The sequence below is a fragment of the Siniperca chuatsi genome, linkage group LG14 (assembly GCF_020085105.1).
Source record: "Siniperca chuatsi isolate FFG_IHB_CAS linkage group LG14, ASM2008510v1, whole genome shotgun sequence".
NCBI lineage: Eukaryota > Metazoa > Chordata > Actinopteri > Centrarchiformes > Sinipercidae > Siniperca > Siniperca chuatsi.
In genome coordinates, this window is record NC_058055.1 from 13,894,848 (window position 1) to 13,907,364 (window position 12,517).

At 38.0% G+C, this 12,517-nt stretch overlaps 1 protein-coding gene across 4 annotated transcripts; it reads left to right on the forward strand.

Moving 5' to 3' along the window:
* The first annotated feature begins 3,950 nt into the window (after positions 1-3,950).
* Positions 3,951-12,004, forward strand: LOC122888745 (serine/threonine-protein kinase pim-2-like). 4 transcript variants are annotated; one of them, XM_044223541.1, is made up of 10 exons: positions 3,951-4,086; positions 4,273-4,497; positions 4,859-5,206; positions 5,758-5,852; positions 5,960-6,007; positions 6,241-6,456; positions 6,553-6,730; positions 6,843-7,019; positions 7,713-7,844; positions 7,937-12,004. In XM_044223541.1, the coding sequence occupies exons 1-10, from the start codon at positions 3,999-4,001 to the stop codon at positions 8,026-8,028; spliced, it is 1,599 nt and encodes a 532-aa protein (XP_044079476.1). In that variant the 5' UTR covers positions 3,951-3,998; the 3' UTR covers positions 8,029-12,004. The 4 variants fall into 4 exon arrangements, with proteins under 4 accessions (XP_044079476.1, XP_044079477.1, XP_044079480.1 ...); XM_044223542.1 differs by lacking the exon at positions 7,713-7,844; XM_044223545.1 differs by lacking the exon at positions 4,859-5,206.
* The last annotated feature ends 513 nt before the right edge of the window (positions 12,005-12,517 follow it).

Below are 12,517 nucleotides of genomic sequence, written 5' to 3' on the forward strand. Positions count from 1 at the left end.
TATAATTGATATTCCTCGGGTGAAAAAACATGAAAAACCCATAAAAAAGAGAGATCCATTCTGGAGCGAAACATTGTCAGATAACAGTTAAATACAAATATTTGGATTGGAGGTGATGTGTAGTGTAGATGTTACTGCTGTAAAGTTTTACCTTACATACTGTATTTACAACAGCAATAGCACAATGTTACATATGTTTTTATGTGTTTCTTTCTTTCGCATACACATGCATGAAATAATGAGTCCTATTCATCATGTAAGAGTATAAAACGTCTGAAGGACTAGGATAAGGAACATAATGGTAAATGTGGCAACGTATTTCTCTTTTAAGTAGGCTGCTTAGTATTTCAGAAGAGATCTCCCTGAGAAAATACTGAATAGAGGGCAGGGTGGTGGTAGGGATGGGGAGATGGCCTACTGAGCGAGTAAACCAGGGAAGGAGGAGGATTGGAGTGGACAGGAAAAAGGAGGTATTAAGGGCAGTTATATCATGAAATGGCTTGGGTCTTAGCACTAAGGGGTAATGAGTAAATAGCTCTGTCTATATTAATTTCTCTCAACCTGTTTCTTTTCAAATGTATAAGCACCTGGTCTTTTCCTTTGATCAATGTCATTTGCCAGAGATAGGAAAGGTTAAAAGGATCAGTGGTTTTATAGCTAACCTCTCTTTTTCATTACATTGGCTGCATTTACTATTATCCCGACCAGACAAATCACAGCAAATATCAAAGCTGTAATGACAAGGTTTATAAACCCTATATTCACACAGTGTCAAAGTAATATTTCCGTATCATTGAAATGGTCTCAGTTAGTCTCTGTGATTAGCTTCCTGACCTTCAGACCAAGTCTAGAGTGAATCAAAACAAAAGTCACAAAGGTGTTGTGTTTGAGCATTTGTTTAACCATGCACACAGGAGAAACACTGTATCTGAGGAAATACTAAACTTTTCAGCCAGTAAATAGTATTCATGTCCTCCAAAACAACAACTGTAATGTTTTCTCAGTCCTCAATCATCGTAGACTACAAGATCTTCAATGAAATTGGTGTGATAGCAAGTCCAAAAAAAACATAACTGGAAAGTAATATTTTGTGTTATTTGTTGTTAGAACATGAAGATGATATTTAGAGTGTGTCTGTTCGAAGGCCTCCTGTATTTTCTATGTAATAGCAAAAAAACAATTACGGGAAGTTTGAGTGTGTATTCTCATTTTTCAAATAATTTTAGTGAGTTGTTCAGTGTGAGTATAGAGTGAGCTGGTAGAGGTTCAGCATCGTGCTCAAAAAAGCCTCCGGAGGAATGACTACACACTCTTTTTTTGGGACTCCAGCCAGTGATATTACAATAAAAAGGACACTTCCTCTAACCACAACCTTTAAATGTATTTACATTAATTTCCCTCTCATTAAAGTTGTGTTAGGTCATCAAGTAATGTGGTATTTGGCTCTAGAAAAGAAGACAGGCTAAGCCTATTAGCTTACTCTTATCTGCATGACTTACTGACACTGTATCATGTCACATGTTAGTTTCTGTGAAAATATGTTAATTCCTTAGCCGACCTGGATCTGGTCGACCAGTCACAACCATTTATCTAATATGGGGCAGGTTTGATATGATGACCGTACAGAGGAGAGCCTTTGGGGCATTTTTGTAAACAACCAAGATGGCTGCTGCTGATGTGGAACATTCTGTTATACAAACTGGACGGTATATTTTCTCTAAAAGAAGAACAAACAACTGCAACAAAGCTTTTGTTGATAAGAAAGATGTGTTTGCTGTACTTCAAACAGGATTTGGTAAAAGATTAATTTACCAAATGGCCCTACTGGTCGCCAAAAACATGGAGCACAGTGAAAATCCAGTGGCTATTGTTGTTTCTCCGTTGGTGGAACAGATCAGGGAAGCAACCAAACTATGAATCACTGCCTTGCAGCTCAGAGTTGCTCTGACTGGTTCAATTGTGTCCGGAGGCATTTTGGTCTGCGCCCGTTGATAACGCCCCTTGGGAATCGAAAATGAACTGTAAGGTTTCAGACTAATTTGCATTTGTGAATTGGTCTGGCGATTTCAGGCTACTAATTACTCACAAATTCCTTATTGAATCAGAAGAACAGCTCTCAAAAAAAGAGGTCCAGAAGTGTGTTAAGAGGGAAATAAAACTAACTAAACTAAAAGGTAAAATGGAGGGTGAACTGAGAACTGAGACTAGAATGAAAAGAGAAATGTTGAGTATTCTGATATGTCTGACAACAAATTGGCATAAAAGAGACCTTCTCTTGCTCCTACTATCATTAAAGGGGAGCCTGTGACAGCAGTCCAGCAGTACAAATACTTGGGGACTATCCTGGATAATAAATTTACCTAATTTCGTTGTACAACCTTGTGTTGTAAAATGATAAATAAATTACCTTGTACCTTGATGCAAACACTGATGTTATCTAGAAAAAGGAAAACCAAAGATTGAAGGAAGCTCAGAAGTCATAATGTTGACAAGTCTCTGTTGAAAGTGTTCTTTACTTCTTTTATTAAGTCAGTTTTAGCATTTGCTATGATCTTTTGGTGTGCTGTAAAGTCACTGATGTAAATTTAAATGATCTTTGCCACTGGTATCAAGTCAGAGGCACACAGAAAGCTCAGGTCATCTGATTGGACCCTTTATATAGTTTAATTTGCTTCCATCACCTAGAGGTGACACAAACAGATACATGAGGTTTTTTATTCCATCAGCTATTGGCTTTTTAAACAAAATATGATTTAGCTCATGACAAGCTGTGGACATGATACGGTGCCCCTTTTTTTCCCTTTACTTTCTCTTATTTATTATTTTTCCACTAATCTCTGATGGTTTTTGGTGACAAGTGACAATAACAACAGTGACGTTGGCACTAACCTGTGTAGTTGTGTTTATTTGTATAGACATTATATGTATATATTGTATGGATTGCCATTTTTATTCATTGTTGTATTTAATATTGACTACTACTAACTGCCCAATTAAAGCTTTACTCTACAGTAACAAATATACATTGAAACTGCATAGATTAAAATACTAATATTTTTCTTAAACAAATGCAAATCTGTAACCTTTAAACTTGTTTGCAATTTAAGACAATAATATGAGAATAATATAACATTCTCTGAAGCTATGAAGTCTGTAGGAGTTCAAATAATGACACTGTGCAAAGTAAATAAGCCTAGTGACCTGCATGCATGACTACAGTCAGGCAAAAGAAATCTACGGTGTGGCAGCTGTAGCGCCTAAATCTGCCGCCTAAAGCTGTGGTGGATTTTCAAACTTTTTACAGTGAAACTAAAGTATGTCCCATTTCCTCTTCCATTTGAAGGTCCAATAGCTGCCACCAGACAGGAAATAATGCAAATAAATGGAATGAGAGGACTGATGCGGTGATCAGTGCTATATGTTATGAATGGGTGCTATGCGTGTGATGGCTCTGATGACTGGGATTGGAAATAGTATATGATCTCTACATGTTTTACCCTAGTGACAACGTGCTAGTGTCACTTTTGGGCTAAATGACCTCAGAGACAAGTCCCATCGGATGTCAAATAACATGTCAAAATTTGTACACCAGTTTAGAAAAGCACAACCTGCTTGCACTTACTGCATACAGTAAAAGACAGGATGACAGGTGATTGATTTTTATCAAGTGATACTAGCACTGTTGAACTGGTTTATTGGCTATTATAATGTTTGTAGACAGATCATAAGAGTTGGCCCCCAACAATGTTTTGATATTAATGAAGAATCCTAATCTGAAATTGTTGTTTCTGCTTCAGGTACCATGAAAGTCTTTATTTTTGATTAATTGTATTTATTGTTTTAAATTTGATTTGAAATACTGCATTCTAATGAGTAGAACTTGACAAACAGTAGAATATTGTGAGGTCATTGTGTGTTCACAACACTCCGGGCATCAGTTCTTGAGAAGACAAAAGACAAGACACTTCCGAGAGAAGTAAGTTTTTGTCATTTCAACGATGAACCACTACTGTTTGAGAGTCATGGATTCCAAATCGTGGCCAACTTTAAGCACTGTTCAGTGCCGGGCCTCCAGTAGACACCTGGGTAAGTAGACAAAATTCTTGCAAAAACTGCTCTTACTTGTTAATTCATATGATTTAGCTGGTAGGTCAATGATGACTAATTCTGGTACTTACTGCTTGTGTACTTAAGTCATTCAGACAGTAGATAATGTAGTAGATTACATTCAGCACATGCAGCAAACAAAATTATCTTTTTCTGTTGTTGCAGGACGCCCCACTGACCCCATGATTTACGCAGTGGAAGAATGCAGATCAGAAGGAAGCAAGAAGACCTTCAAGAAAAACTCTGAGGAGAGTCTTGAAAGAGCCAGCAAGAGGAGCAGGACGAGTCATAGTCCCTCCGAGGGCTGCAGTCAGATATTCAGTTGGCCTTCATCAAGTGACGACGCTGCCAGTTCTTCCTCAGCGTACACTTCCCCAATTGACAGCACAGGTTAGATGAGATAGAAATTATTCATTATATCTGTGTTCTATTAAGTAAATGCTAAACTAAAAGGCTAGATTCAGTCAAATCTCAGTAAGAGGGTATTATGGTAAGTTGAACCCATTCACCAAAGGCCAGAGTCAGCAACTAAAGTTGATACTTTAAACTTGATTCTCAGTTAAGTCAAAACATATATAGCAAAGTTATCTGAAATCAGACTGAACTTTATGAAATATTCAGATTAGTAAAATCATCCAAACATTTTAAAAGGTCTGAGTGGTCCACAGATAAATGTGTTTGATCAGCCTGAATACCAATGTGCACAGTTTGCTATTAACTCCTCACATTCATATCTCAACTGTGAATCCAGCTGATTGTCACACTGGCTCAGGAGAAACCCCAAGCATCTCTGGATCCAGCAATGGAGCTGTGTTGGGTACTGGGAAGATAAAGACCAGCATCCACAGGAAGTCCACTTCTGATGAGAGTGAAGAGGGGCCAAGGAAGAGAAAAGAGAACCCCAGTTCTGCTGAGGACTGCACTCAGACCTTCAGTTCCTCTTTCTCCACTGAGAGCAAAAAGAGGAAGTCTGAGAAGACAGAGGGACCCAGGAAGAGGAGTAGAAAGACCCCCAGACACCAGGCCACCACTGAGGCCTCCTCCAGTGACAAACCTGGCACCTCCTCATCAGCAAACAATGCCCCACCTGACAGCAGAGGTTAGATGGGATAGAAATACTTGAGTTTACTCTTCAGTGCCCTTCACTCTTCACTATTCAACCAGTGAGGACTGTTGTATAATGTCTAATGTGGATCTGGAGGGAGTTCTCCAAAGTCTGATAAAATAACCCTGATGTTTGAAAGAAATGGGCATTAAGGAGGTGCTAGTGAATTGCATTATGGGAAGTGTGGGATCCAGTGTTTTTGGAGCTTGACCCATATTTGGGTGCTTTCTTGCTAGAAAGTTAGATGAGACTTGAGTGAGCTTTAGAGATGTTGGTAATAGGATTTTGTTATCTTTGGACAGTTTCAGGCTAGTTGTATCCCCCTGCTTCCAGTCTTTATGCTAAGCTAAGCTAATCAGCTGCTGGCTCAAATGTCCAAAAGCTCAAACTATTATTTTAAGCCTCAGTCTTTGGTGTTGGATTCATATTGGAAATTGGACTCAAATTTAAATAAATACAAGTTATTATTAGGGGTTAGTTTAAATAAGTGTAATCAATGAAAGTTGTATGATCAAGCTGTTTCTGTTTGTATTTTGTTTCTGCAGCTGCCTTTGAGGCCAAGTATGAGGAGGAGGAACTGCTGGGTGAAGGAGGCTTCGGGTCAGTCTTCGCTGGCCACCGCAAAGACGACAATCTGCCTGTAAGACTTATATACATGCCATACAGCACACACACACACACAATCTGATTCATGTATCAACTCTGTACATAGTATAAGCTAAGCAAATGTCTGTTTCCGTCCTGTAGGTGGCCATAAAACATATCCCCCAGTTTGACATTACACGCACATCAGTGGTAAGCGATTTGTTCTTTGTCCTAATGCAAACAATAATCTATATTATTTAAATCATTTGAGTAACATTTCTTGACATTTCTCTTTTTATATGGAGTACAAATGGAGCATATATGCATGTTCCTCTTGTACCTAATACAATCTCAACAGCTGGAATACTGTTTACTTTTGTATATATGTATACATGAAGGTTTCAAGTGTTTTCTTTTTTTCCTCTTTCACTCTGTGTATAAAGTTTCTGGATGGGAAAATTAGCATGATCCCTCTGGAGGTGGCACTGCTGCTGAAAGTCAAACCAGCAGCAGCAGGGAGCAGTGCAGCCATAACCCTGCTGGACTGGTATGATCTGGACTATGAGCTGATTCTCATCCTAGAGAGACCAGTCCCCTGCTTGGACCTGATAGAGTATATGAACTATAGAGGGTCCACCTTGCAGGAGCACGAGGCTAAAGTAAGTAGCTGATGGCATGTGTGTTTCCATGTTTCTGTATGTGTGTCCACGCCCTCCATGTCACACAGTCTACATGTCTCTTTCTCTCTCCCTCAGACCATAGCAAAACAGCTGGTTGATGCTCTCATAGAGGTCCACTCCAGGGGTGTATTCCATGGGGACATCAAGCTGGACAACATTCTCATTGAAACCGATTCTGATGTCCCACGTATCAGGCTTATTGACTTTGGCTGTGGCACATTTCTGTCAGAGGGGATATACACTACAAAACAAGGTAGGCTGTCTTACTTATAGTCCTGTTCTCTGAGCCAACCCAGTATCTCTGTCTTCTAACACCGTCCCTCACCATTAAACTTTGTCTCTTTTTGTGGCTATGTGTATTCTAGCAACCTATATGTACACCACCCCTGAGTGGTTCCTGGATGGGTGGTACAGGGCCGAACCAACTACGGTATGGCAACTCGGTGTAGTGCTGTTTGCAATACTGCATGGATATCTCCCCTTCAGCAACAGCACTGAGATCGTCTATGGAAACCCTGACATTAGTAACAGGCTTTCCTTCGGTAAGTCAAACACACACACATACAATAGAATCAAGCACACACAGAAACCTACACAGCAGTGTTTGTATTAAAACCAAGCGGCAACCTCTGGGTCTTTAAAGTGAGGCCAATGCAGACGTGCCTAATACCTGCATTCTCTCTAATAGTCAGCAGGGGGTGACTCCACTGGTTGAAAAAAGAAGTCCGATTGTATAGAAGTCAATGAGATAATGACCCTACTTCTCACTTGATTTATTACCTCAGTAAACACTTTCCTAATGAGTTTATGGTCTCAATTGCTAGTTTCAAGTCTTCTTAAATACAGCATGATGTTCATTTTGTAAATTAGAGTAAAATAGACGATAAAGCAGGGTATGCTTTAGGGCGTGGCTACCTTATGATTGACAAGTCGCTACCACGGTGACCTGTCACTAAGAATAGAGGCGATGTGTATCCACTACACTGTGTACATTTAACTGGCCGTGAACTTGTTTTTGGATGCTGTCTGTGTTTTCGTTTACTAATTTTGACCCTTTTACAGTGTCTTTTCAGTTTATGAAAGTTAATTGTAACATTTTGGTCACCTAAAAATGTCTTGTTCAGTGTTCGGTTATAGTAAAAGCACTCTAAGGAGTTGCCTGTTCATTTTTTCCAGTAAGTACATTTTGTTTAAAGCCTGTTTTTCCAAAATTAGCATCCCAATTAATATCACAGTTAACGTGAATTACGGATGCACCTTGCTAACCAAGCTAGCTAGCTCCACCCTCTCATCCAAATATGGCCACTTCTGGCTCCAACAAACCAAGATGGCGACAGCCAAAATGCCAAACACAAGGCTTCAAAAAGGTATTCCACAAACCAATGGGTGACATCACGGTGGCTATGTCCACTTCTTTTATACAGTCTGATTAAAACGTGATTCCTGTTTGTCTGTCCAGACTGCCAGGGTTTTCTCTTGAGCTGTCTGATTAAGGGCCCAGAGGCCCGACCCACCCTGGAGACACTTAAGCAACTCCCCTGGCTGATATGATACAGACTGGAACACTCAGGACCACAGATGGACCTTCAGCTCCCCTTCGTCCAGGATCAGATCAATGCTCTTGTATTTCCCATGTGTGGCTCCCATTGCATCCTCTTTGAAGCAGTAAGAAGTGAGACTGAGGCCAGTGGCCACAATGTCTATGTTGAAGCCGGCAGCTAATCTAGATGAGTTGCTGCCTTCAACATGGACTCAGCCACTGTCATTGTGTCAGTCTTCATCTTTGACACAGCTACTGCTTCAAACACCCAGCTGTCCGTACAGAGGGGATCTCTCTTTGAATTGCCTCTCCCGAGGTTTCTCCTCACCTTCTTAGAGAGCTTGGGCTGGGTTGGAAGCTTAATGAAAGGGGCCTGAGCTATTCTACATATAGGGCTAATCAATAAATCAATCAAATATATAATAATCTCCCTCCATAAAAACTTGACACAATAATAATTTATTTGTACTATTACATCTTAATGTTTTAAGGAGGGGCTGCTGTATTGGATTGCATTAGATTCTACAGGTGTTCATCATATGGTATCTGTAAGTAGCAGTTAGGCTCAGCAGGACACTAGCTAGCTCCCACATTCAGTGTTGGTTGTGCAGTGATGTAGTGGCCACATTTGGAACTACAGGTCATGTGATACAGAAAGACTATTTGCCAGTCACTTGTCTTTACCAAAGTAAGTGCTGGAAAAAGATTAAGAAGCTCTAAGCAACAGCCACAAATAATGATAAAAAACGTGTTAATCAGAGTTGCTAAAATGACAAAGGAGGACTGACTTTCAGTACAGTGTACCATAGGGAAGAGTTCAGCATGTAGTGGCCCGAAGTCATTTGGTGTTGCAATGAATTCTGAAACTTTGCCTTACTGGGATACATCAAAACTTTTAGCACATTAAAATGACAAGAATGTACCATCAAATAATCATTGTAATGTAAATAGCAAATTAAGGCTGTTTAATAAATTTATCAGATGAGTAACACAGCTTAAAAATTCAAGTTTCAAGGGTTTATTTGTCACATGCTCATACAATATGTGTGGCGAAATGCACAGTGGCATACTCTTGAGACTGTGCCTTAAAGTCTAGTTACTGTAATGTAGTAATAATAATAATAATAAGAAGAAGAGTAAAAATGAGAATTAAAAAAATAAATGTAAAGGATAAAAATTCCAAGATAAAAAGCACATCATAGTTGTAAGGAAAAGAATACAATCATATTTTGTACACTCAAGTGTAAATATGCAAGTGCACAGGGCAGTGCAAAGGATTCATAGAGAACAATGTGTTAAACAAGGCCGAGGATATACAGTCAGAGGTCATCCTAAATTCCTCACTGTCCTTTCATCAGAAGAGACATGTCTCACAGATAATGACAAGATCATTTTCTAACAGCAACAATTTTGTTAACACTAGAACCACCAACAGGTAAAATTAACCCATGGCTGTTTTTTGATTGTATGTAACTATGTTTCAATACAATATTCAAGTCCCCCAGTCTTTAACTTGTCCTAAAAGTGTGTCATGTAACACGCCCTATTGTTAAAAAAAAAAAGTTAAGATAAAGCCAGATAATTTTTTTAAAAATGGGCATTTTCATTGGGTAAAAATTTATTTTGAATTTTGGAATTGATATGAATTATTTCTTTTCAGTAAAGTTCTTTTTTTGTCAGTTCTTCACATGTAGCTGGCATTACATTTTTTTCCTGGAACTCCTATCAGAGCAACACCTCCTTAAGCTCAAACCTGCAAGTTTGCAGCTTCTTCACAATTAGCTGGATCATGACCAGTGTTCATGTCATCAACAAAGTAACCTTTGAAAATGAGAACTATGGTGAAATGAATAAAAAAATAAATCAGTAGTAAATACTTTAGTAGAATTTTGAGTTCAAGACTTCTTGAGTTGTATTCAGGCCTGAATTGATTAACTGTTAACCAATATATTAAAATAATTTAGCTCCAAATTTTTATCTTCTTTAAGTTTGTATTCAACATAATACCTTATTATGTCAATGAAATGTACTGAAACAAATGTATATGAGACACGAAAAGGCAATTCATTTATGTATTTCTTTTAGCCGGTGGATTTTTGATGTTTGCTAAAGGAATATTACTATGTTACCTTTGTTTTAGCTGCTCATACAGTATCAAGCTAAACCCAGACACTGTTGTAGTGAACAATTTAAAATATTTTTACTAACTGCAGGTGCCAAAATTAACAATGATCATGACTCACTTTTCAAGTTGAACCTGAAACATTAAGTCATGTTCAGATATAAAATTATTCTTATTATGGACATTAATAGAAAAATGTGATATAATTCTGACAAATCATCAAGGTCTATTGATGTAATTATCACAATTTCATTTATACAATGAAATCAGCAAACTATAAAAAACACAAAACAATACAAATTAGTTTGATATATTCAACTACGTGTTTCTAAATGTTAACATTAATGCAGTGATTCTCAAACATTTTCTTTTGGGACCCCTTTTGTGGAAAATGATAGTTGGGGGTAGGCTAGTCACAATAACTACTTTTGTTGGACGATATATTGCCCCACAAATAATTGCAACATATGAAATTATTGTCATTTTAAGACTATTTTCTGCCACTGATATAATGATAAGCATAATAATGCAAGTACACCCTTTAAATTAACTTAAAATTCTTAAGAATATTCAGACATTGGAAAAAAAAAAATTAAAACATCCTAAATAAAAACAAATAAAAATCAAACAACTAAAACAATATATAAAATTGACTCTTGGACTCTGTTAACAAAAATTGCACTTTGTACAAATACATATTACACAACTAAATACACATTTGGCACAGGGGTAGGCTATAGAGTCATTCATTCCTTAACAGGCAATATAGTAATGGCAGGGAAAACCATGCTGTTTATTCTGGCATCATGTTGGCCACAATGTTGGTGACATTTTTATTTATAAAAAAAAAAAAAAAAAAACACATCACAATGGGCAATATCGAGGTCAGCAAAAATGGTTGAGGTCATGTCAATATACAATAAATTGACATTATGACAGGTGATAATTACATATTGTATATATCGTACGTCGATAACGTAATTGTGACAGGCTTAGTTGGGGGATACAGGTAGACCTGTGGCTGCCTAACTAAACCCTGATATGGAAGAGCAGAATCGTGACTCTGACAAAATCATAATTGTATTGGTAAAAATTAAACATGACCATTAAAAATCTACACTTAAGGTATATTGATTTTTGTCTACCAACTGCAAAAACTCTACTACTATACAGTAGAACAGAAGCACATTGCATTCACAAGAAAATAAATTAGAGAACTTCTCATAATCATGAGCTCCCTATTTCATAATTATGACAGAATACCTCTTATAATAACTCATAATTTAAGTTGTGATAATGCATATTGTCAACAAGGCAAAAGTAGAACTATATATACTTTATTGCCTCTTAGGTATTGAGGAATAGTCTTTACAAAAGAGTCCATAAAAATAAAACACCACCTAGTGTAGCGTTTCTCAACGGAGGCGCGTACTATAAAATCATAATAAATATAACTAAACAATTTTCTAACACAATATTCTAAAACCAGATACCTGACAAGCTGAGTCACAACAACACCATCAGTCGGCCTGATTCCAGCTGAGACTGGGGAGTTTACACCTCTTACCATCTTTACACTTTTCTCTGCAGCGTTCTAAAACGGTTTCGTCTAGTTTAACTTTAAAGTCTTCATTAAAGAAGTAGTGTGTAGGATTTGGTGGCATCTAGCGGTGAAATTGCAGATTGCAACCATTTGAATACTGCTTGCTTCACCTTCCCCTTCCAAGCGTGTAGGCGAAACTACGGTGGCTGCGAAACTCGCGAAAAACGTGAAAGTCTGCTAAATAAATTCTGCCCTATTTAAAAGTGGGATATTCGATTCTAATCCAATACACGTCTTTTTGTCAAATTCAGTGACTATCTCCTCACAGTACGCTAGCTGTCCGTTCTGTGTGTGCGCTGAAAAACAACTGTTTATACACAGCCCTGGCTCTGTAAATGGGAAACTAACAAAGTGGCTCGGATCGAGCCATACAACACTATTCCAGCCATTCCAACCATGATTTGCGAGTCAGGTAATGTTAAATGACTTTGGACATTCAGCTTACTTTCAAGTTTGCCAAGATATGCTATTGTTGTGAAGTTAGCTAGTAGCAGGAGAGTTGTGAGTATCGCTATCTGGACCTGATGTGCTGGCTCTGGGAAACCGTCTTGTCCTCTCTGTATTTTAGCTTTGCAGCAGCAACTGTAGCGACAGTTTGCTTACCCACAACCTAGCTAAGCTAACCCACAACCTAGCTAACATTAGTTATATCACATGTGTCGTTGTTCACGCTATATCATGAAATTTGCCAAAAACTTACATGCTGCATATGTGTTTGTTTGTTTGTTTTTTTTACTTTATGCGATGGAAAACAGCACAGAACAATAAAACAGAC

Bases quoted from the DNA above. Each gene is read 5' to 3' on its own strand.
- LOC122888745 (XM_044223541.1), top strand. From the start codon at position 3,999: ATGAACCACTACTGTTTGAGAGTCATGGATTCCAAATCGTGGCCAACT. The intron at 5,207-5,757 runs GTTAGATGGGAT...TTGTTTCTGCAG, and splicing joins TGCCCCACCTGACAGCAGAG to CTGCCTTTGAGGCCAAGTAT. The intron at 7,020-7,712 runs GTAAGTCAAACA...TTAATATCACAG, and splicing joins TAGTAACAGGCTTTCCTTCG to TTAACGTGAATTACGGATGC.